At 31.4% G+C, this 26,267-nt stretch overlaps 1 protein-coding gene across 1 annotated transcript in view; it reads right to left on the bottom strand.

Annotated features, from left to right (window-relative positions):
* Positions 1–23,634, bottom strand: part of LOC143056582 (5'-3' exoribonuclease 1-like) — a 43,550-nt gene extending 19,916 nt beyond the window's left edge. Inside the window, 25 exon segments of the mRNA XM_076229683.1 lie at positions 380–475; positions 1,117–1,230; positions 1,474–1,561; positions 2,485–2,559; positions 3,169–3,288; positions 4,200–4,303; positions 5,154–5,246; positions 6,122–6,248; positions 6,565–6,734; positions 8,498–8,617; positions 9,222–9,378; positions 11,081–11,170; positions 11,684–11,801; positions 12,157–12,256; positions 12,912–13,010; positions 14,561–14,628; positions 15,224–15,392; positions 15,863–15,950; positions 16,354–16,439; positions 16,797–16,907; positions 17,314–17,423; positions 18,655–18,752; positions 19,258–19,358; positions 21,191–21,322; positions 23,471–23,634. Of these exon segments, the coding sequence (XP_076085798.1) occupies positions 380–475; positions 1,117–1,230; positions 1,474–1,561; positions 2,485–2,559; positions 3,169–3,288; positions 4,200–4,303; positions 5,154–5,246; positions 6,122–6,248; positions 6,565–6,734; positions 8,498–8,617; positions 9,222–9,378; positions 11,081–11,170; positions 11,684–11,801; positions 12,157–12,256; positions 12,912–13,010; positions 14,561–14,628; positions 15,224–15,392; positions 15,863–15,950; positions 16,354–16,439; positions 16,797–16,907; positions 17,314–17,423; positions 18,655–18,752; positions 19,258–19,358; positions 21,191–21,322; positions 23,471–23,545 (2,709 nt within the window). The 5' untranslated portion in view covers positions 23,546–23,634.
* Positions 23,635–26,267: the final 2,633 nt, after the last annotated feature.

A 26,267-nucleotide genomic window follows, 5' to 3' on the forward strand; every position in this document is an offset into this window, starting at 1 on the left:
TGGAAATAGTAAAAAAAAAAACAACAGTGCACTGGAAACAAATGTCTTTTTCCAAATATCTAAATTTTTGACCAATCAAAAAATAAAATTCTTCTAGAATAAATTTGATAATAATAATAATAAATTCTTTATTTAAAGAGGGTAAACTCAGTTAGTTACAATAAACTAATCTTCCCTGAGGCCCTCAAATGTCTATAGTATTATCAAAATATTGAGAATCCAAAATTTAACCAACAATTATATAGATATAAGAAGATGTGGTATGAGGCGAGTCACAATTTGTAAAAGTAAACCATTATAGGTCAAAGTAGGGTCTTCAACACAGAGCCTTTGCTCACACTGAACAGCAAGTCAATATATCCGTAAATACTTAACATACCTCTGGATGGGCCTCTATCCTATTGTAATCAGGTTCATCTGGTATAGAGACATGTATTCTTACACGAGGACTTTCACCTTCATCTACTTCTAATACCTAAAGGGTGTAAATAATAAAGTGCTGTTACCCTGGGAATTTAATTGCACAAGTTTTTTCCCTTTATTCCACACAAACAGTAGATAAATGTCAATAATAGTATAGCTTATTTTATGGTTTACTATAAGTACTTATGTAATTGTCCATGGTGTACTTGTTTTCCCAATTTTATAAAAAGAAACAGATTTGCTTCAATTTTGCTGTTTATTCAGAAACAGGTGGCCCTTAGTTTCTTTGCCTTTACTTTATAAAAGTCCAAAGACGACCATTTTTAAACTTGAAATTGATTGGTCAAACAGCTCAAAAGATTTCAAATGGGAACTAAGTCTGAACAGTTGCTTTTATCCCATGGAACAGAAAATCAACAACGATTACAATGGGTGTAGTATTTTTGAAAGTTTTAAGGAATGTTCAATATATAAATTACAGGATAGGGATAAATGATGTTTGGTAAACCCAACTACTGCTGGATAAATCCCCAACATTCAATTCAACTACCCAAACCCTTAAGATTGGTAAGTAAATTTTTAAGCACACCAAAATTAATGTAACTTCATTTACCTCTCCTTGACCACCATAATGCGGTGATCCCATCATAAATACTGATAGTTAGTCGGGAACAACTATAACAAAGTACTAACCTCTCCCTGACAACCATAATGTGGTGTTCCCATCATAAATACTGATTGTTTAGCAGGGAATAATTCTGACAAAGTACTATAGGCTTGGTATGTGGGATCGTGTACAGCTATATCCTGAAAAACAAAGCAAAATTATTTTAATGATCTGTATTTTAATAAATGAATAAAAATGTCAATGTAAATTTGCAATGTGTTGAAAACAGACCTTTTAATAAAATTGTATTTCCTGCATCTTTCAAACAAGGAAAAGTCTTTTTGCCTATTTTTTCTGCATTTTATCTATGCCACATATTGATAAAGGTTTCTACTAAATTGCATGGAGTTTACCACTTTCAATGATGTTATAAAATTTCTTACCTTGCATGTAGCTTGTAATACAAATGGAATAGGTAGAAAGGCAAACTGTTTCTCTAAAATGATGGTACCATGTGCTCCACAAACATACCTGTAAACATATAAATAAGGTTTATTTAATTGAAAAAGTAGTACAAGGAGAAAAGTATCACAAACATAATACTCCCATACCTCCTCATATCGCTTCACTGAATAGAATGCCAAGATGTCTATTTGTAAATTTTTTGGTCCAGTTAAGGTGGTACCTAACACTTCAGGGAGATAACTCTGTAAAGTCAGCTAAACGTTTTAATTATGTTGTGTTGTAAAGGGAATGTTAAGCTTCTCAATGATCAAAATTGGTGTTTGTCAAACTGCTATATAACCAGTGTAATTTTTCTGACAAAACGGTTGGTTCAAAATATTTAAAATTTTTATATTTTTGTTAGAGGGTCAAAGTAAATACATTGTACAAATTTTATGAAATTAAACTAGCCAAATTAATTTTAGTGAAAGTGTTGGGTACCACCTTAAATGGCTGTTTCCTTGGTATACTCTGTAGAACTAACTTTGGTCAATGTCAATTTCTTTCTACAGAACTTCAGTAGAAAGCATACATCAGATAGTTCCATATGTAACTTCACAGTGAAGAGATCACTAGATATCTGTTTTAAATCCATATGACTGTTTAGGGGAGGGCAAAAACTTAATGTCCTAAATTTCTCAAGCTCAAAAATCTGTGCTTCAGCTACCTGAATACTGATATACCAAGATTTTTCCAAAATGTCATGTAAATTGCTAACTACAATAAGCACTTAAAGTCATTAAGTTGTTCAAGTCAACAAATGCTCAAGCTATTACAGTTACTGTGTATTCAATTATTTTTTTTGAGTACCAAATTTCCTTAATTGGGTAAAACATTTTCCTGGATGTTTAATTTGTTGTTCTTGGCAAAGTCTACACAAATTCACTTAGAAAAGCACAATTAAATTTGTGGTTCCCCATACCCATGAAATCCCCAGTAATAAGACTTACTTTTTACCATTAACAGGTAAAGCTTTGACTAGGAAGAAGGTTGGTCCTACATCTACACCTTGTCTGTCATGGTATCTGTTCATAAAGAACAATGAAAATATTAACATGGTCATCTGGTCATAATAATGGACTAACAAACCAGACATGTTGTTTCAAGAAAAAATACCCAGTCTGACTGCTACAAATTTATAATTTATCGATACTAAAGATAGGCCAATGGTTAATAGATAATGCAAACTATGATTATAAATATAATGCCTTTTTTAAACAATGCAAAGAAAGTATTCAATATTATTCAATAACAAAATTATATTTCTTTCAAGGCGTGAAGGCGCCATTAAAACATTTAAACTGCTGCATTTGTTTGCACTTGTACTATGTTAGAAACCTGTTGTTCAGTGGTTGTTGTTTGTTGAAGTGGTTCATAGACGTTTCTCATTTCTTGTTTTTTTATTAGACTATTGGTTTTCTTGTTTGAATGGTTTTACACTAAACATTATAGCTTGCTGTTTGATTCTTGGCTCACTTTTGAAAAGCTGTAGTTTGGCCTATCATTGTTTACTTTTTATACATTGTGAATTGGATGGAGACTCGTCTCATTGGCATTTATACAACATCTTCTTATTTCTATATATAGTATAAAATCTGACATTTTAAGATACACTGTACGCTTCTAAAACGTACCTCATAGTAATACTGTCGACTTCTCTATGCCATAAACCTCTCTCTTCTTCATTCAGTGTATGTTTCATCATCTTAGGTGTGCCTTTTACTTTCTTTGTTCCATCGTCAGTAGAAACAAATCTGTGAAAACAATTTACTTTATTTAGATATGTAACAATGTCGTGAATATTTTGACATCTCACTTTTTTGTTATAAATAGCATTGATTACAAAGTGACCAAATTTTTACTAACTGAATAATGAATATCCTAAGGGACGACATAAAAAGTTCAATGAAGGATAAAAAACTTAATTCAAATAGTTTTTTCACTGACCCCCCTACCCCCTATTAACTTAATTTGGGAAAAATTGATTGACCCATATGGATATATGTAAAAATCAATGTCGGATAACCAAATCTTGCAACAGTTCAACCCCCCCACCCCCAAACTATTTGAATTAAGTTTTTTATCTTACATTGATCTTTTGATGTCGTCCCTAAAGCTATGAGAAGAACAGCCTGTTGCTAGGAGACTTCAACTGCTAAGATCATAAAAGCAAATCTCGTCTTAAAATATCAATGTAATTTATACAAAATAGATGAGCTAGTTTAAGGTAATGCAAAGAACCAGATAATGTATTCAATATACCTAAAAAATCAAAAATCCTCAAAGGTCTTCAACAGCAAATACTCATAAACTTGTTTATTTGTTCATTTTGAATACCAATTTCAGTACCCTTGGCTTTATCATGGGGGCCAGCGATTATTTTCAGAATAAACAAGGGAGAACCCAGATGGCTTTGACCTTCTATAGGAATACTAACTTTCCTAGTCAATTAAGATCAGAATAGACCACACCCAACCAAAAGCCATAGAGTCAGTGTTGACAAATTAGACACATTAGAATACAACCTACGAGTGCTTGGCAAGCAAACCCCTCTAATAATATGAGTTATAATAACAGTGTCATAAAATATTATAAATTTCTATAATTTATATTAACCTAGGCCTGCGATATAAATAATAAGATTGGTAAAAAGTATAACACTGACCGATTTTCATCGTCCGAGACAGAAATAACTTTAGCTTGATATAAATGAGGCCAGCCAACATGTACAAGTTCATCTATGTAATCTTTAGCCACATCATCTAATACCTGTGAATGATAATGATTACAGTGTAAACTCTACATCCAGTAAAGGTTTAATTATTTGTTTCAATAAGTGAATATCATAAAATTATTTTTACACATGTAAAAAGGGATGCCATCAGACTTTCAATTGTTATTCAAGATTTAACAAAATCTTTTGTTAATTGACTTGCTTTTTAAGAAAAACTTAATAATACATTTTATTATAAAGAATTAATATCAATTTTGTAATTTGACTTTTTTTTTAGCTCTTCAAGAAAACTTTTTAAGTTTTTATCATAAAGATTCTTTATTAAAAAAGAGAAAAAAGTCATGCTTAAAATACAAAATAAATATCATGCAAGTCATTCCAATCAAATTTATGTTTGAATGCTAGACATGCAACAAAATACATGTAGTGGAATAACTAAAGAGTGAAACATTTTGCCATTATAGACAAAACAGGCCCTAAAACATACTAGGTCTTTTACAAGGAACATTTGTCTATATCCTACACCAAGTGATTATGATTTAATGAATAACTAGGTGTAACAAAACATACATGCAAGGACATTCATCTTGCAAAAGACAAAACCATAAAGGTTTCCAAAATATAATGTAATTTTTTTCAAATTTAGGTATTTTTTATTTTTTTTATATTTACAAACAACAATGTCTTAATTTTTTTTATACGTTGAAAATAATATTGTCCTGGGAAGAAATATATCTTTGATTTCAAATTTTGTTCGACATTATTTGTACAATTGAAGCAGGTATAATATTTTTTATTCAATGAATTTTATTTTGACAAGATGATGTGCGTACAACAAAGACACAACATATGATGGATGATATAATGACTTGCCCTCGGGCTTACACGGTCCTCGTCAGAGCCAAGTATCTGTAACATCATATTCTCTCCTTTACTACACATCTGGAATACTTTCACGTTACATTTCTTCAAAAAGGCCTGAAATAAAGGAAGATAAAAATTAATTGTAGAGAAATTTCATATTTCAAGAAACACAAAAGTAAACATGTTTTTTCTGTGTTTTTCTATGTTTTTATATAATAATACAAAACTTTCCTTATGTGTTGCCTACCAGTAAAGGTTGGTATATCAAACAATTGATAACATTTACAATCAAAGATCATCTTAGAAGTTGGTCGAATGCTTGCCAATCAGACCATCTTAGAAGTTGGTCGAATGCTTGTCAATCTGATCATCTTAGAAGTTGGTCGAATGCTTGCCAATCAGACCATCTTAGAAGTTAGTCGAATGCTTGCCAATCAGACCATCTTAAAAGTTGGTCAAATGCTTGTCAATCAGACCATCTTAGAAGTTGGTCAAATGCTTGTCAATCACACCATCTTAGAAGTTGGTCGAATGCTTGCCAATCAGACCATCTTAAAAGTTGGTCGAATGCTTGTCAATCAGACCATCTTAGAAGTTGGTCAAATGCTTGTCAATCAATGAAGACAAATATATATGAGAATATATTGTTATAAAGAGATATAACTAGATAACTGTAAAAGTGATGCAACCCAAATTTGAACCTAATCTGTGTTTTATGGTAATGAACTTTGTGTATAAGTTTCATAACATTTGGTAGAGTCAAATTAAAGTAAGAGAACAGAAACTAATTTTGGGGTGTACTTACGGACAGACCAACAAGGGAACAACTTAATTCCTGGTTAATATACATCTGACCTTGACTTATAAGTATGAGGCATATGTTTCATAGTAGGAGTCCTGGATAATATACATTTGACCTTGACTTACAGTATGAGGAATATGTTTCATAGTAGGGATTCCTGGGTAATATTCATTTGACCTTGACTTACAGTATGAGGAATATGTTTCATAGTAGGGAATCCTGGATAATATACATCTAATTTGCAATCAGGTAAAAGTCCTTTAATCAGCATTCCCTTCTCCACATAGAAATCTTCCATATAAACTTCTGTTATACTGAAAGGGAATAGAATAACCATGTAAAAATACTTCCATATCATTTTGTGTCATACAACCGATTTTATCTATGTTCATATGTATATATATAGTAAAGGGGTCATTATCTTTCATGTTAACTGTTATTTTTTCCAAATATTTGATGGTGAAACTATGTAGCTATGGCGTGTAATATGGAAAAGGATTATACATATTGATATTATTTTAATTATAAGCAGCTGCAGAATCAATATGTATATATATTTTTTATTTTTTTATTTCAAGACATTTGATTTGGTAAAAACCAAGACGACTCTTATAATTGATTACTACTTACTGAGCAAAGTTAACTCCTAAGTCAGGGAACACCCCTGGCATTAAGGACTGGTATGGGCCTTGATCTTCAGTTGCATATTCATATAAGAGACAGGGTCCATGTTTATTTCTGGCCTTTTCCCTATCTGTTAATCTGTTTTCCACATCTTTCATAGCTCTTATCAATCTAACCTATGAAGTCAGAAAAGTAAATTTAAAATTCAGCATTAACTTTAGTTTATAAACCAAAGCAATAAAAACCAATGCTGGCAAATTTTTTCTCCAACCCCCAAAATGTGCTAAAAATGTACAGTTTCTATCACAATAATATATTCTATCTTAGTCTATATAAAAGATTATTTGGTATTGATCAAAATATTGCTAAGTTAAAAATTATAGTTTCAGGTCAATCTGCCTTCAATTGACATAACTTCAACCTCAAAAAAATTGTTTCAACAGCTAACATTTAGGCTTAAATTAAAATATTGTTTGTTTGCCCTTTACCGACCGACCCTATAAATTCGTTCCGCCTGAAATTCTTTTATTTGTATTTACCAGCAAGATTTTTTTTTTTTTTTTTTTCGTTCCTACCAAAAATCTTATATTTGTATTTCCCGCTCAAAACTTTTTTACCGGAATCCTCGGGTTTTATCTTTAACGTATAAGGTCCAGTCCGTTTGGTATCACCTGAGCGTTTGACATGAACAATTGCATTTGAAGTTTCAAAGCATTTGTTTGAAATCGAGGAAATCATGATATAACGTACGTTACTCTGTATCTTAAGGCTTTATACTTAAAGAGAAGGGTTCATTTACAAAAAAGTTCGTTTGATACAAAATTATCAACATGTGTACAAACTAATTTGTAAACGGACGTTGTATTCTATGTAGCCTAGGAATGGCCTTTTGTGATGCGCAGATCAGGATGATTATGTTAACGATGCCGCTATATTATTTATATCTGACATGAACCAAAAGTGACAAAACCCTGTAAAGAAGAGAATATCTGGCAGTAAAATTGCCAAGTTTTCCATACAAATCATTTATAAATGCGATGTTTAAAACTACGTGACAATTGAGTTTTAATTCTTGTAGCATTTTTATTGGAAACAAAGGCACACACGAAATTTTTAACACTCTAGGGACTTTTTCTACTAGTAATGTATGTCTGTCCGGACATATCTTACCAGTACAAAGTTATCTCTTACAGAAAACCTTTAAGTAAGCGTACAAGGTACGTAGTACAGAATATAAGTGCAAGTTCAAAGTTCCAGGCATGTAAAAGTTGAAGATATGAGGCACAGCTCTATATTTTGATATTTGAAAACGAAATAGTAGTGCATATGAATATATGTGCTTCACATTCTACGTGATATTTTTTCTCTTCAAAACTAATAGTCCCAGAAAACTTATTTGCAAAAACAAAACAGACAAAAATGATATTTCTATATCTAAAAAATGACATTATGCTGATTTTGTATATATAAAATAAAATATTAAACCTACCTGCCTACCAATGAAAAATAATATACCGAGCCAAGTTAATTTTTTTGGGGAAAAAATAAAATATTTTACCTACCTACCTACCCTGTTTCAAAACATAGGGTCGGAAAAGGGCAAACAAACAATATTTTAATTTAGGCGTTAGCATGTTTAGTACTAGTAGAATTTTGGAGAAATAAAATAGAAATAATAAATTGCACAAAAATTGTCCTAAGTTGTATGGTTTAGTTTGTAATAGCACTAGCAGTAAATCACAGGTAAAGATGTCTAAATCTTGTGAAGTCAAATAAGAAATGCAAAATATCAAAATTAATGACCTTTCCTTTGATAATAAATATTTGGAAAACATTTATTAAAATATAAAAGATAATCACATAAACATCTTTGCATCTGAAGATTTCAACATAATTAGTACAGATATATAAAAGTGAATAATTGATCTGGTTCCCTTACCTCTTCTATGAAAGGTATTAACACAACTGCTTCCCATTCTTGTTGTTTGTCATTTAAATCTGTTTGAAAATTGACTGGATAGAAGTCAATGATCGGTGAATCTTCATTTAACATCAGAGGCTGAAAATTTAAAAATAAATGTAAATGTAAGTATATTTGTTATATATTAATATGGCCCATGAGCCTATTGTGCAAAAAACTTTGTAAACTATTAACATTAGACACTTTAAATGATTTGTTTAAAATAGACAGGTTATTGGTTCAAACACATTAAATTACAAAGGCTTATTATGTTGTATGTTCTCAACATACAATTTTGTTTATTTAGGTTTTTGGATTATGAAATCATTAGGTAAAGATCAAGTGCAATGCTTTAATTTCAAAAGAAAAAATAAAGTATATTAACTGCATCGTGTGACATTGGAACACTTTATTGCAAATGGTACTATATTTTAAAATAAGAGATGTGGCTTTTATAAGACAAGAATACATCAATATTAGTCTAAAAGATATCAAAATAAACCCTTTAATGAGCAATTACCCTACCCTAACTTATATAAGGCCTCCAATATTTGTTATGTGGTCAACCAAGACTCGCTCGGAGAAAAATAAACAATCACCAACAGGAGTGTATAGACTTCTTGTCTGAAAGAAAAATGTACTGGCAAAGTAAAAAACTCAAGGTCAATGAAAGTCAAAAGGAACTAAGAGTAACCTCCCTTACCTGATATGCTGCAGGAAGAAGATCTTTACTGGCAGCAGGAAGTACTGCCATTAACTGTTGGAATGGAAAAAATGGTCTCCCAAGGTCAAACTCAATCACAAGGTCACTAAAGTTTGTGATATCACTTATGTAAGGTGCATAATGATGAGGATAAAACCTGAAATCAAAATAAATAAAAAATAACACTATATGCAATGATTGTCAATGAGACAACTTTTCAACAGAGACAAAATGATATAAATATAAGCAACTATAGGTCACCTCATGATGTTCAACAATGAGTAAAACCAACAAAGCAAACTATAAAAGCTGTTCTATAAGCTAAAATTAAATTAAATATTATTTTCAGTATAAAATTATACATACCATTATTAAACTTACAAAGAAAACAAGAGTGCACACGCTGAAATGTCTCGCCTTCTATACTAATCATTGATATTATGTTGATAGTCTTAAGTATAAATCTAAGCTTTATTACAACTGTCACATAAACTTTACATTAACCAAGATAACTAAACAAAGACCAATGAACCTTGAAAAAGAGGTCCAGGTCAGATGAACCATGCTAGGCAGACAGGTACAGCTAACAATGCTTCTATACAACATATATAGTTGACACATTACTTATAGTTTAAGAAAAATAGACCAAAACACAAAAACTTAACACTGTGCAATGAACCGTGAAAATGAGGTCACGGTTAAATAAAACCTGCTCGACTGACATAAAGATCATAAAATATTTCCATACACCAAATATAGTTGACCTATGGCATATAGCATTAGATAAAAAGACCAAAACTCAAAAACTTAACTTTGACCACTGAACCATGAAAATGAGGTCAAGGTCACATGACATCTGCCCGCTAGACATGTACACTTAACAATCATTCCATACAACAAATATAGTAGACCTATTGCATATGGTATGAGAAAAACAGACCAAAACACAAAAATTTAACTATAACCACTGAACCATGAAAATGAGGTCAAGGTCAGATGACACCTGCCAGTTGGACATGTACACCTTACAGTCCTTCCATACACCGAATATACTAGCCCTATTGCTTATAGTATCTGAGATATGGACTTGACCACCAAAACTTAACCTTGTTCACTGATCCATGAAATGAGGTCGAGGTCAAGTGAAAACTGTCTGACGGGCATGAGGACCTTACAAGGTACGCACACATCAAATATAGTTATCCTATTACTTATAATAAGAGAGAATTCAACATTACAAAAAATTTGAACTTTTTTTTCAAGTGGTCACTGAACCATGAAAATGAGGTCAAGGACATTGGACATGTGACTGACGGAAACTTCGTAACATGAAGCATCTATATACAAAGTATGAAGCATCCAGGTCTTCCACCTTCTAAAATATAAAGCTTTTAAGAAGTGAGCTAACGCCGCCGCCGTAGCCGCCGCCGTAGCCGCCGCCGGATCACTATCCCTATGTCGAGCTTTCTGCAACAAAAGTTGCAGGCTCGACAAAAATGAAAATTGACCAACTCTAGTTCATTTCCATGTTTAATACATGGAATCATATTCCCATCCAACACTATTAGAAATTACAATCATCTTTTTTCTCTACAACTTACACAAACTAAAGTCTAGAAAGTGATACATGAAAATGTCTAAATTCATTCTGATTTAATGAGAGAAATCCTCCAAAAACAGATGTAGTTTTTAATTGCGATTGGTAATTTTCAATTCGTAGAAAACTAATAAAAACATCCTGAAAATTGACAAGGGGCAAATATAACCATATAAGGCAGAATAGGTTAAAGAGTGTCCATTCTTGGTGAACGGACACTTTGAAGCCACTGCTTTTTAAGGTCAAAATAATCTATACATACCAACTCCATGATGGTACACCTTCATAGTAATACATTAAAATCCATTGTATAGCTCTGACATAGCCTTCAGCTTGGTCTCTTAAAACCTCTCTGAAAAATAATCATTACTTAAATGTTATACACTTATCTTCTTATTTCAATATTTCATAAAAAGTGTCACTAAATTAAAAATTCAACATTCTTTATGTAAAACAAATAGTGCACCTTGATTTAAATGTGTTGGTGGTACTGCTTAGTTTAATAAATGTTCTGCCCCCAGGAGGCACATAGCCCTGATGTTAAGATAAATAAAATGTGTATTGAAATTATTTATCTCAGAGTATTTTATTTCTACATATAACTTTAACAGACTTTACATTTTCTAACAGATATCTCACAAAACTTGCCACAGGGCATTATTAGCAATCAATCAATCACATTTAACTAGTATATTAAAATAATGTTGTCATATGTGAATATCTCAGAAAAAAAAATCAACCAATATGTTTCCTGAAATGTTTTAAAGTTTTGATTTGTAGAACATCTTACTTTATATAATATGCAGCTGATAATATGTACATCTTGAAAAATATCATTCTTTTTTTTTTTTGACGAAAGACTTACGGAGTAACAGTTTCAAATTCCATTTTTGTTTGATAATAATTTCTTTTATGCAATATAAATTCTTCATCAAATGTGTCTACATTTTCTTCATCTTCTTCAGCTGTATTCGTCTGTTCTTCTACAATAATAATAAAAATATTCTCTTAAAACTTGTATATTTTCTTCATGAAGAGAAGATATTTCTTGTATCACAATGACCAGGGTGTAATAAAAAGATTTCATATTGATTATTTATGCTACAAATGCCTTATTTTTGGACTGGCCTATCATACAATGTGATACCTAATTGTGACATTTTCATTGGCTATTCTGTACGAATTTCTACACTGTAGGCTAATAAAATCTATACCAAGTACAATATTTTCCTGTGAATCTAAAAATTTAACATGTTTAATGTGAAAACTGAATTCTTTTCTTCGTCATATAAATTCATATATAGTTTTATAAAAGCAAGGTGCTTAATTTTTATTTACCTGAGTTTGCACCTGGTCCAGCACCAAATAAAGCTTCATCTCCATATTCTTCTTTGTTATTACCTATTGCTGAAAACTGATTCTGTAAGGGAACTGATGGCTAAAAATAAAGATAATAACCATAGGTTAAATAACTCAAATCTCCAGAAAATCTCATTATCATGTTAATGATGCAGATTTGTGTGTATATGCTAAAAGCTTGTTCCATATCATTTCCATTGTCACAAATAATAATTTACATTATGCTTAATTTTATGTCATTTACATACAATATTTATGGGCAAACTGGATACCTGCTATTTGTTCCATATTACTTAAAACCACACAAGTTCCAGCAAAATATTGCATCTCAATTCAAAATATTTGATGTCAGGATTGAAAATTGATTGTTGCATTAGGTCAGAAAGTTATTTGGATACAGATATATGGTCATTTGGAGACAATTTTCCACTAAATATCAAATGTGTATATATATCTATAATAACATTAATAAAGCAGATCAGAAGGCTATTAACTACTGTAATCATGTTAAACACAAACTTGTCTGTTAATTTACTGATATTTCTGTACAAACTGAGATATAGCAATGACAAACACTTAATCTGTCAAAATCAAAATTTAATATAAATCACAGTTTATTATTTTTAATACTTTAACAGTAGAAATTGTACATGTTTACTACTATCTGCCATACTTAAAATACATGGGATGAATTGAAAAAATTGATATGTATTTTCTTTTCTCATAAATCTAACCTTGATTCTGACTGGTGTACTTTCTGTATGATTCTGTTGTCTTTTTCCTTCTAACCATTTTAAGTCTGTGTACATATCTGTAAACCTTTCAATATCAAACTGCAAGATAAAAGTTTGAATGAAAATACTGATAACACTGATCATTCATATATATATATATATATTATCAGATTATTACATGGCATTTTTCATATCGCATGTATTATCAGCCCTAGGTTCAATATCAGCCCAAGAGCCGCATGGCTGGAGGGCTAATAATACATGCGATATGAAAAATGACATGTTATGATCTTTTTATCATATGCTTCAACAATGGGGAAAAATAACAGATTCATATATTGACCCTTTTACGTGTTTCCCAAACAGAAGATCAAAGAGTGAAAAGTTCACGAACGCCAGACTCCAAATTTAGAGCATTCGATATAAAATCTTTCTAGCATATGCCTCAACAGAGAAAAAAAATATTTTAATATGGACGAATCGACAAAAATATACATAATAAACACTGTTTGGAAAAGTCAATGTTTTTAAAGTAACTTTCTAAATTATGTTTGATACTTTTAAAAATACATTTATTTACTAATTTGTTTGTTAGTTTTTTTGGTTTTTTTTGGGGCTTTTTTTTATTATTTTACACAATATACTTTCCAGTATCCAAGTAATTGTTTTGTGCACTACTTTGTAATGTTTTTCATAGAAAACGTAGCATTTAGGTGTATTTTCCGGAATTTGGCGAGTATCACCGGAATGCCATGCGATAACGTTACGAAAAGGCATGTGATAACAATCGAAGCATGTGATAAACTTTTCATATCAGCCCGCTAAGCACCAATTCGAAAAAATATGGAATTTACGTTAATGTAATGCTATTATCATACAGTAAAAATCATATGTTATTTAGTCTAAGTATATGATAAATATATATATATGGTCAGATCATATGTTTTAGAAGACATGAAATCATATACTATGCATCCTTTTTCCATTGAAGTTGTGAAGACACATCACGAAAACCCATGAGACAAGGATAATATTTCGTTCAAAGCAACTTGTTCCATCTCATCAATACATTCTCTTTTGTACATAATTTGTAACTAGATTATGCAACATCACCAGTCTGCTGTCCAACTACAACAGCTATCATTCTGTCTAAAGTAAGTCTCACAGAACAAGTTATGAACATATTTCATAACACACTATTGAACACTGATGAACCATCTGCTTAATATTTATAGTCAAAATATAAAGACAATTTCAATAGCCTCCCAGTTACATTTAAATTGATAAGCCCAACAAAATTCTAAGGATCAATTCTGCATGACACAACCTCATAACATTAAAAAGTTGATATTTTCCATCTGAAATGATAAACTTACTAATTTTCGCATATATAGATAATAAGAATACAAAAATCTGCATCAAAGCTGATATCATTGAGAATTTGAGATAGTTCAACTCTATGTAAAGCTTTACCATGCCTAGTCAAAAAGACAAATAAAGATCTTATAACTATTGCACAATTTAATGTTTCTATGAGTGAACAGCCAACAACATAAAATGACAGTGAGAACGCTAGCAATACTCCTGATAAGAAACAAACAGTTGTCTGTCAGACCAAAACATTAAATAACAGCTACTATGTCAATTACCTTTTTCAATTCTTCCATGTACTTTGCAAATCTTGGTACATTCAAATGACCACCTTCATTTAAATACCCTGAAAAAAATGGTAAAACATTTATTTTATGTACATTTTCTGAATTATAACTCTAGCCCACATACATCCCCTTTCTAAGTAGTCCACCTTTATAACACTGAAACATATATTTGTGAAATGGACAAGAACAAAAAAGATTTACATACAGAAAAATACCAAAATAATAACATAGTAATCACTGTACATCATAGTAAATACTAGTGTGAGTGATTACACATGGTTTGTGTGATTACACGTGGTTTGTGTGATTACTCATTGTTTGTGTGATTACACATGGTTTGTGTGATTACACATGGTTTGTGTGATTACATGTGGTTTGTGTGATTATACATGATTTGAGTGATTACACATGGTTTGTGTGATTACACCTGGTTTGTGTGATTACTCATTGTTTGTGTGATTACACATTGTTTGTGTGATTACCTTGATTGTTTCGATTACACGTAATGTTTGTAATTGCACCTGGATATCAAATATATTTTTCATATCTATGAATCATTACAATATCTCACTGTCCAGAGTATGAAGTTCAACAATAACTTTAACACTCAAAGTTAAAATTAAAATCCCTCATTAAAGCAATATCTTATGATACCTCCACATTCTGGTAGGATGTCCATGTAAGTTTTCCACAGTAAGGGGAGAGCATCGTGTCTGATATGTAGATGGGGAAGATTTGGGATAAAATCATTGCCGACAAGAAATCCCATCAATACCCAATCATCTATAATCGCCTCTACGTCATAACCAAATGGTAACTTCCCCTGAAATGACAATCAAAATATTTTATAGAAATCTCATCAGGACCCAATCATCTATAATCTTTTCTACATCATAATCAAACAGTAACTTTCCCTGAAATGTCAATCAATGGTTCAAGTACATTATAATAACTTATAAACAAACAGAATAAACTACAAATAGTATACATATACAAAATCATTGATTAAATCTGTATGCATTCAAAATTATCTTTAATTACTTCATGCTCAACAGATAAAAGTAGTTTTACATATCTGTTGGTTCTCTCAACTGGAAATAAATTCCTTGTTGTTGTTTTTTTTGTTTCATTGCTACATTGTGCTGTTGCCATTGCAAAATACTCAATATTCATAAAACAGTTAGTTCTTATTTATAATTAAGTCTTTAAAATCAAAGTCTATACAATCTGTAAACAACCACAAACATTTAAGCCCTTAAGTTCAGTCTTAATAATGTAAAAACAACCACAAACCTTTAAGTCCTTAAATTCAAAGTCTAAATATTCTCTAAACAAAGATAGATGTAATAAATGAAATGTTGTCTCTTCTGGGGTTGCTGGTCTGAAACAGATAAAATTTAATTATAGTTGAAACTTCTATAAACTGTGTTGGTACTTCTATGTAAAATATTACCACATGCCCATGCATAGAGCACATTTATATTTTGCAAAATAGCTTGAGGCCTACAGGGATGCTTTAGGTTTTTTTTATATCTTTTTCTACATTCAAACAGGAGAACAAATTACAATTCAGGAGTACATGTTGCAAAAGCTGTAAACAACCTAGAAAATATATACAATTTGAAAGATCTATTAAGTATTTACTAATTTTACCCAGTACATTAAATTAAGGTGAAGAGGGAACTTAGCTGATTTTTTTACCAATCATTTGTCAGTAACAATATAAAGCTAACCTTTTCTCAGTTTAGTAATCAATCAATTGTCATTTACTGTATAATATTCACCTTTTATTATCTTTCTTTCCACCAAATCTAACTTCTTCTCGTAACAATGAAAAGTGTGGTTCATGAGTTGACAGTCCTAACATCATCTGTAAATTATAAATATATATAGACAAAATGTCAGAAAATTGTAATATTGGCTCAACAAAATATTGTTATACAGCTGATATAAAAAGTACAGTCTTCAAATGAACAGCATAAACAAAATACAATTTCAGACATAAGTTCTCTTAATTCATAATTATTTGTTGGGTACCAATTTTCATGGATTTGGTGGGTACAGGTTAACCAAGAATTCTAATGTTCAACAAATTACAAATTTTCTATAGGTTTTGTATGCAGAGATTGGCAAAACACAATATCCAATATGCATGAAATCATGTTTGAAATCAGTTGACAGACAGTAGACTACATTGTCAAATCATCTTTCTTGAAGATATCCTTACCAAATCAGCATCCAACCCATACAGACAATGTCTAGTGTTGTGATCATATCCTGGCTGGGTTCTATCATGTCGGATAAAATCCATGATCTTATGTTCTCCTTCTCCGGGGGTCTACAAAAATAATAAATTATAAAAATTCTAAAGATAAAAAAGTATGCCTATTCTTTACTGAACTATAAGGCAAACTTTCCATTAGACAAGATGGACAAGAACTGGTTGTATAAATGTTGGAGATTATTAATTATATTAAAATAACTAGTCTGTATTTGCACCTTTGAAATTGATTTTGATATTGGTTTTCCTTAGCAACTGCTTTTAAACTCACTCAAAAAATTTGATAACAGTAGTGACTATTCTACAAATGTAGGACACATATCATTATCAAAATCCATGTTCTAAATTTGATGTGTTGAAGTTGAAAGGTTATGTGTATCTTAATATGCTCTTCCATTTTAGACCTCAAACTTATCATTAAGCATATTCAAAATTAATGGGACTAATGATGCATAAACCATACCTCATGACCTGATAGATATACTCTGACCCCATGCCATAATGGATCTGTTGATACTTTTTGTGCAGCAAAATACTTCAAATGTTCATGGAGTGTTACCATAAATTCAGTTCCTACAATATTTAAGCATGTGTAATAGAGCAACTAGACTCAAATTTTACATGTATTAGAAGTACAATAATAACACAAAACATCGCTGCTGAAAAAGCTTTAAATTAACAGATGAATAGAACATTTGATTATTTACAACTACTCAAATTATGTCATCTTAAAGTTTTTTTCATTGTACTTATCCATTGATTACTTTAAAACTCAACTTTCTTTTTGCTGTTGTTTAACCGTTTAAAAATCATTTTATTTTGATGTTTTTTTCTCTCAGTACAATCTATTACATCAACGACTCTAAAACCGTTTTAATTTAGGTCCTTTCCAAGTTTAATTTACAGTATTGAACCTAAATACTGAGAACTGGTCATAAATGCTATATTCTAGTTTTAAACTGTATTATGACTTATATATGAAGTATTTTATTAGGCATAAATTGGAAATAACTTTCTGCATAATTTTTAGGCCATACTGTGATTAACGTAAGCCTTTTCATGCTTGTGTATTAATACTTTAATGGTGCAAATCATGTTTAACTGTACATATAAAAGTTGAATATCATCTTATTAACTTACCTGGTGTAATACAGTTAGAATCAAATCTTTTCTCTGTGGGTAAAACTTCCCCCGATTCTCTAGCTCTCTTTTCACATTCTTACCTGGTGTAATACAGTTAGAATCAAATCTTTTCTCTGTGGGTAAAACTTCCCCCGATTCTCTAGCTCTCTTTTCACATTCTTACCTGGTGTAATACAGTTAGAATCAAATCTTTTCTCTGTGGGTAAAACTTCCCCTGATTCTCTAGCTCTCTTTTCACATTCTTACCTGGTGTAATACAGTTAGAATCAAATCTTTTCTCTGTGGGTAAAACTTCCCCTGATTCTCTAGCTCTCTTTTCACATTCTTACCTGGTGTAATACAGTTAGAATCAAATCTTTTCTCTGTGGGTAAAACTTCCCCTGATTCTCTAGCTCTCTTTTCACATTCTTACCTGGTGTAATACAGTTAGAATCAAATCTTTTCTCTGTGGGTAAAACTTCCCCTGATTCTCTAGCTCTCTTTTCACATTCTTACCTGGTGTAATACAGTTAGAATCAAATCTTTTCTCTGTGGGTAAAACTTCCCCTGATTCTCTAGCTCTCTTTTCACATTCTTACCTGGTGTAATACAGTTAGAATCAAATCTTTTCTCTGTGGGTAAAACTTCCCCTGATTCTCTAGCTCTCTTTTCACATTCTTACCTGGTGTAATACAGTTAGAATCAAATCTTTTCTCTGTGGGTAAAACTTCCCCTGATTCTCTAGCTCTCTTTTCACATTCTTCTGCCTCTCTGGCAGATCTGTAAACAACAATTAAATTTTTCTGATAAAAATTAATATCTTTTCAATAACTGTGAGGAGCTGTTATGATCATAATGGCCATCATATCCTAGCTATATACTATTTATAACCTCCAAAAACCTTTACCAGTTAAACATGGAAAGTTAAAAAACATTTGCTTCAGATGATATTTATTTATCTTAATGAACATTCTGTCAAAGTAATTGATGTAAAATTAATGGTGGTGAAACTTGTTCCAAAGTCTATCCAAAAAAACAATTCCATCCACTAAAACCAGTGCTAGGAACCATCTTTAATTTGCAGTGGATTGAGAGTTTTTTCTCTGTGATTAAGGCCTCATTGTGACTTTGAAATGAAGTGCAACAATGAAAGTGATGTTCCTTTGTTTTTTGTGTATTTTTACTGTGTAAGTACTCAGATTTTATGTCATGGATGGAAACCCCATACCGTTTGTTTTTATTAAAGTCCCTTAACATTAAATGTGTATCTTCCTATCATTCTAACCTGAATCTTCTTCCTCGTTGTTGGTTCATCTTTGCCCTTGGAGCAACTCCATCAATAGCCATAAAGAACACTTTCTTTGGTTTTATTATACGAAACAAAAACTGAAAACAGGAAAACATACAAGTATGGTTATAATTGGAATTTATTTATCAAATGTGTAAATTATTGTGCTTATATATATATATAATTCGTAAACTTCATCCATGGCCTCTTAATTTTTCTTGGAACAATAAATATATATGTGTAAATACAAAAACAAAATAGATCCACCCTATTAAAAATACAGGATTTCTTGCCTTTTAAAGTGTAAAACATGTTTACTTAATTTATACATGAGTGATGAGTCACTCAGTCACGCATTGTACCACAGAGCATTTGCTTTATTGAATAAGTGAATCTGGCTCCAGATCTGTTTCTTGTTTACATTTAAACAATACATCTCATGAATGATGTCTAATCAAACATTCTAGGGCATAGACATATCCTTCAACAACAAATTAGATGTCTTATAGACTATCTTGTTCATTTACATGTACAACTTTTATATGTTGCACCAACGTATCATGATGTATAGAGATATGACTATTGTTCATTGGTTGTTGAATTTTGTATCTTGCTCTCTATAGCTGTTTGGATATTTTTTTTCTTGTACATGAATTGCTGTCTCATTGACCCAACAACTTTTTTATTGATACAGTTACCATAACAGGGCTCACACTACTTCAGAATTATAGGGAGAAGTGACTTCTCTTTTTGAAACTGATAGGGAGAAGTGGTGAGATTTGAAAGAGAAGTGCTCATTCGAGCGGTGCGCTACAATATTTGGATTTTACAATAGTATAAAGGGCTATATGTAAATAATGTTCTTTTTATATTGTTCAATTCATATCTGAGTAAAAAAAATACAATTTAAGTAACATTTGAAATTAAAAGTTGTTTAAGTTTTACTAAGGTTCTTGTGAGAAACTTATTCAAACTAAATATCTAGCACTAAAAAAAAAATTTATTTTAAAAAATGTAAAGAAATTATAATACATGTATATCATTATTACAATTTAATTAAAAATTATCTTGTGTATGAAATTCAGTGTTTCTCTTAAAAAAATATAAAAGTTATTAAGCTGGGCCATAATATATTGAAATTATTATAATAGTCTCAGAGTTAAGCAACTTTAATCAATAGTTTGAAACAATCCATAAAAAATATAGGGAATTATATACACCAATCAATTAGATGTAACCAAAAGTTTCTTAATGTGTGTGGAATGCATAATTTTTCCCTTTGGGATCAATATTCTTCTGTCAGCTGTTCCGTCCGTGCGTCTGTAGTAATTATTGTAAAAGTACGGATTTCGGTCATAGCTGGTCCGGTTCAGATCCGTAGTTTAGAAATCGGTCAATGGCGGATGAATGCAAGAAAATTTACAAAAATAAACGATGTTTGACAAGTTATTTGAAAAGGAACATGACGTTTTTAATGCAATAAATGTATTAGACATTTACTGGAGGCAACTTTTATCACGTTTAAATGAAGTAACAAACTTATTTTGCCGCCGAAATTTAGGTTGATGTACGTTTTCGAGAAACAAGCACCGGAACTTGCAAAATGCATGAAGTGATAAAAAGTTGTATTTTTATCAAATAACCTGCTACACACTGGGAAGACAATGCTTCAACCTCTTTTCTAAAGATAATGAATCGTTTATGTCTGAACTTCTTTAATTATCAATAAAAAATTGATGTTTCATCAACTTGGTAAAAATTGAAAATGTCCGATGACGGAAGCGACTGAAAGCGAGTATCGTCAAGAACAGGGCGACTTGATTTCGCTTTTGGGGGTCGGGGAAAGCGAAGTGACGGTCGGGAAGGCGACTTCTTCGCCCAAGTCGCCTGGTAGCGTGAGCCCTGCATAATAATCAGGAAAGGAAATTACCTCAATATAATGGCAGATGTCAGCCAATATCTTCTCTAGTGTGATACGGAAATGTGGATTATTATCATCAGGATGAGAACATGTGTGGATGATTCCATTCATATCAAGGTATAAATTGTCAAATTCTGGTATCTGAAAACAGAAAATGTAACATGTGTATCAAGGTATAAATTGTCAAATTCAGGTATCTGAAATCAGAAAATGTAACATGTGTGGATTATTCCATTCATACCCAGGTATAAATTATCAAATTCTGGTATTTGTGAAAAATTGTAACATGTGTGGATGATTCCATTCGTATCCAGGTATAAATTGTCAAATTCTGGTATCTTAAAACAGAATTCGAAAATGCAACATGTGTGGATGATTCCATTTGTATCCAGAAATAAATTGATGTAGAGCTCTCCCAATCACATATTAATTAATTGTGCTTTATTTCTATTATTGTATATGTAAAAGATATCACTCTTATTATTTAAGGTAGTAGAAACAAAGCATACTGTATTATATGTACATTTGTAAAATTGAATTATCCATCACCTGTTTTGGTTTTTTTACATTTCAATTTTATCTAAATTAAAGCAAAAAATATCCAGTTATTCCTCACCCCATATCCTACCAAATAGTACAACTGGTCAGCTCATGATTATAAGTGTTTAAAAAAATAGAAGTTTGTAATTATTCTTCTATTTACTCTTATAAGCTTGCAATTGGTGAGCTCAATCTGGTGGCACCTATATGTACATTTAACCTGAACTCATATTCGATACACTAGATTCCATCTTTATCTTTCCGTCAAAGTGGTTGGTAGAAGGTGATGTTATTTTACATTATTTGAGTGTTTGCTTGGCATAAAATTTAACTTAAGTCAGTACGTTTATAAGTAAAATATGGATAAAGAGGTACAAAATTTTAACAAAATTTCCTTCAAGATACTAGCTTTTGATCCTAAACAAAAGCTTCTGTTGTGGGTTTCGTTGGGGTCTAATTATGATGCGGGATTGCTGATTTTTTGTTAGTGTGACACGTGAAAGTCAAAATATTGTGCCATGAAAATGGAAATGAAGTCTAGCCAGACACGGGAAATTACAAAAATAAATAGAATTTAATATTGGGATATGGGAATCTGACAAAACAGTAAGTGGGATGCGGGATCCGGAATCAGAACCCCCCAATGAGACCCCTTCTGTCAGGGAAAGTTACAAATCCAGAAACGTTTAAGAAAGTAATAAAATCTTAAAAACTTAAACTACAGAGTAAATGTAATGTTCCTGGCAGAGTTATAAGTAAAATATGGAAAAATTGGATTGTTGTTTTATAAAATTTACTTTTGGTTACTAAAAAATGTACATGTATCTTATGATCATAACCAAGCTACTTTCCAAGTTTGGTTTATAACGTAAAAATCCAGAATAGTTGAGATTGTAATTAAAAATTTTAAAACTTTTAACCACAGAGTGATTTAATGTTTCCTGGCAGAAAGACCACCTATAAGTAAAATACTGAAAAAATGGAACTTCATTTTGACAAAATTTACTTCTGGATACTATCATGACTATACACCTTATCAACTATTTGTCTGCCATTACTGGATATCACACAGGTTCCCGTAAAATTTTGACGTCATAAAACAAAATATCTGACGCCACAATGGAAAAGTGATTGTTCTTTACGTCAAAATTTCAAGCGGCCGTGTCAGCCGGGATGAGCGATAAGGTGTATCTTATGATCATAAACAAGCTTCTGTCCAAGTTTGGTAGAAATCCACGATAGTTTGAGAAAGTTATTAAAATTTCAAAAACTTTAACCACAGAGTGAATATTTGTGGACAAATATGCCTCCGCCACCAAAGACAAAATGTAGGATCACTAAATGTATGTCTCGTTTTCTCGACAAAAGTCAAAGGCTCGACAAAAAGCAGTCACAATCGCTTTATTAATTCATAGATGCAGGGATCCAGTTAATCCATAAAATGTTTAAAAATCATTGTATTATAAAAGAGTATTTCTGCTAATGGAAATGATATGGACCAAAGGTATGAATTGAAAGTAAAATTGAAAATGTTTGTTAGTGTATCAAAAATTAGTAAAGTTCTTTGTCAAATTTATGAGAAATGGCAAATGTGTTCGCAATTTCTTTATGATATTCTCTCAGAGACTGACAAATAAATCATGTTCTGATAAATTATGCAACAGTTGTGAAATGTTCTGTGACTGGCCTATATGTACATTTTGTACAACATACTGTGGTGCAATCAGGCTGCATACTAAGTGGTATTACCTGTAGTTCTTTCACTGTTTCACTTAAACATGGATATCGTTCACTTATCCACCGATAAAATTTAGGGACGCCCATTTTGGACGGTTATATTGGAGCTATCAATGTAAAAGTCTTTCTCAACTGTTCAACTTTCAACTGACAAAATGCCGGAACCGGAAGTTCTTGTTTCAATATTTATAAAACTCAAAACCAAGTTTTACGTTATATTCCGGAAAAAAAATCGACACAAATTTAAAGTGATTTTTTGTTTAAAACCTTAGAAAATGTGTACAATAATGTCATTTATAATATCTACGAATAAAAACATGAATTTGCAAAAGTAATGGATTTTTCTAATTATTTTTTTTTTAACTAAGTTTAGTTTTCTAAATGCTACTAATTTTAATTTTGGGAATACCAAGGCCTGAGTCTACGGCTATACAAATCCTGGGAAATATACATAAATTATAGCTCAGGTTTTTATTATTTCTAAGTTAAAAAGTCACTTTCCATAAGTTTGGTATTATTTATACAATTACAAATAAACTGTTTTTCATCTTCTGTCTGTTCTGAGTCACTGACAAATCCTGACATTCACATCTCACTCCAAGGATTTATTCAGTAAGATACAAATCCTTGCTCACTCTAACATCTGGCTACACTCATTATTCTTTATTCTTTCACATCAATTTGTGAAGAAATCGATTGTGAACATTAATTCTATACTAACATCAACAATATGCGGCGGTAGAGCCCGGGTAGCCGAGCCTTACGTTTTTGAATAATGTTTACTTACGGTTCAAATATGCTAATTCTAAAAGTTTGTTTCACCGCAGCCACCGGGACTCACAATGTCATGATTAACAAAATATATATAGGCTTGAGTGAAAACAACAAAATTGTTGAATGGACCCCTCCAAAGCTTTTGATTGCTTACCTCAAGAAATTGTATTCGAACTATTGTTCTTTTATGGCGTTTCTTCTCATTCAGTATCCATTTAGGTCTATCTGATAGAAAACAACATATAAAAATTGGTAACATTCTAAGTAATTGGGCTGACATCCAGAAAGATGTTCCATATGTTCTATGCTTGGATCTTTTTTAGTAAACGATTTTTTTTTTTATTTTATAAATCAGAACTCATTGTATAACTACGCAGATGACAACACACTATCGTTCTATAGCCCTGATTTCGATAACTACTTTAAAAGATGAAAATCAAAACAATTGATTGACTGCATGGTTTAAATATAATAAAAAGCAAGCTAATCCAGACCAATTTCCAGATGTTGGCAATTTTTAAAAAGACCTAAAAAGTTGAGAAGAGCCCAGCAATATCTTTTTTTCAAAATTCTAATTTATTTTGCGAAACTGTGATAAAAGTGTTGGGCATAGACATTGATAACTGGTTAAATTTTGAGATTATAAACAATATTGCTATATAAGTTGTTCCCTGGGTAAAACATCTAATTACAGTAAACAATCGTTTAAATATGCTGTAGCTAAACTGTAGTCTAGAGCAGTCTTCCAGACCATTTCAGGACGGAAAACCAGTTTTTCTTAATTCAAGAACATGATTCAGTCTTGTTATGGTTAGAAACGAGGATAGCAAGATACCAGTGGGAACAGTCAAACTCATCGATTGAAAAAAGACTGACAACGCCATGGCTAAAAATAAAAAGACCAACAGACAAATAATAGTGCAGCAGACACAACATAGAAAACTATAGACCAAGCAACACGAACCCCATCAAAAACTGGGGTGATCTCAGGTGCTCCAGATGGGTAAGCAGATCCTGCTCCACATGTGGCACCCGTCGCGTTGCTTATGTCTATGGTCTTCATGCATTTAATATTGATTCACTTATAGGGTCTTTGCATCGGAGCTAAACACATTTATTTAAAAACCAGTTGTTGGCATGACACGGGTTATGTTCTTCTCATATATATGTTATGATGTATATTTTTTGCCTCATATTCTTATTAAGAAAAAATTCGCATTCTTATTAACTGGGCATTTAAAAAGTCAGAATACGAGTACAAATCTTTTAGGTCATATTTAGTAGCAATAAACAAAAAAACTATGTCAATTGGACATGCTTTGATACTATATTAGGCGCTTTAATTTTTACTTGATAACATCTTTGTTGGCTTTGGAGATTCCGTATATCGTCAAGTTATTGGAATTCCAAGGGGACTAACTGTGCACCACTTATTGCGGACCTGTTTTTGTATTGTTATGAGTTACAATTTATGACTAAAATTAGCAAGGACCCATCGAAACAACATTTGTTACAAAATTTTAACAATACTTTTAGATATTTGGATGATATATTGGCTCTCAATAATGACGACTTCAGTATGTATACTAAAGAAAGTTATCCTGTTAAACTTATTTTAAATAAATCTAATACTAACAATGACCACTGTCCTTTCCTCAATCTTGATATCTATATTATTAACGGGAAGCTTGATACAATTTATGATAAAAGAAATGATTTTTCATTTTCTATCGTTAATTATCCATTTTTAGATGGTGACGTTCCCTTGTCACCATCTTATAGTGTTTATATATCTCAACTTGTACGAATCGATTCGCTCGTGTATGTAACAACGTATTAGATTTTAGCGAGAGAAAAATGTTTACCTACAATAATCACATACACTACACATTAGCAATGACCCAATGTAAATGAGATCAAGTTTAAAAGCAATGTTTCAGACGGACATGTACATCCGACAATCATTCCATACAATAACTTAGAAGGATGAATTTTGTAAAAACTTGGTAAAAAAAGTTAGGATGACAATTTGTGT

The sequence above is a fragment of the Mytilus galloprovincialis genome, chromosome 13 (assembly GCF_965363235.1).
Source record: "Mytilus galloprovincialis chromosome 13, xbMytGall1.hap1.1, whole genome shotgun sequence".
Taxonomy (NCBI): domain Eukaryota; kingdom Metazoa; phylum Mollusca; class Bivalvia; order Mytilida; family Mytilidae; genus Mytilus; species Mytilus galloprovincialis.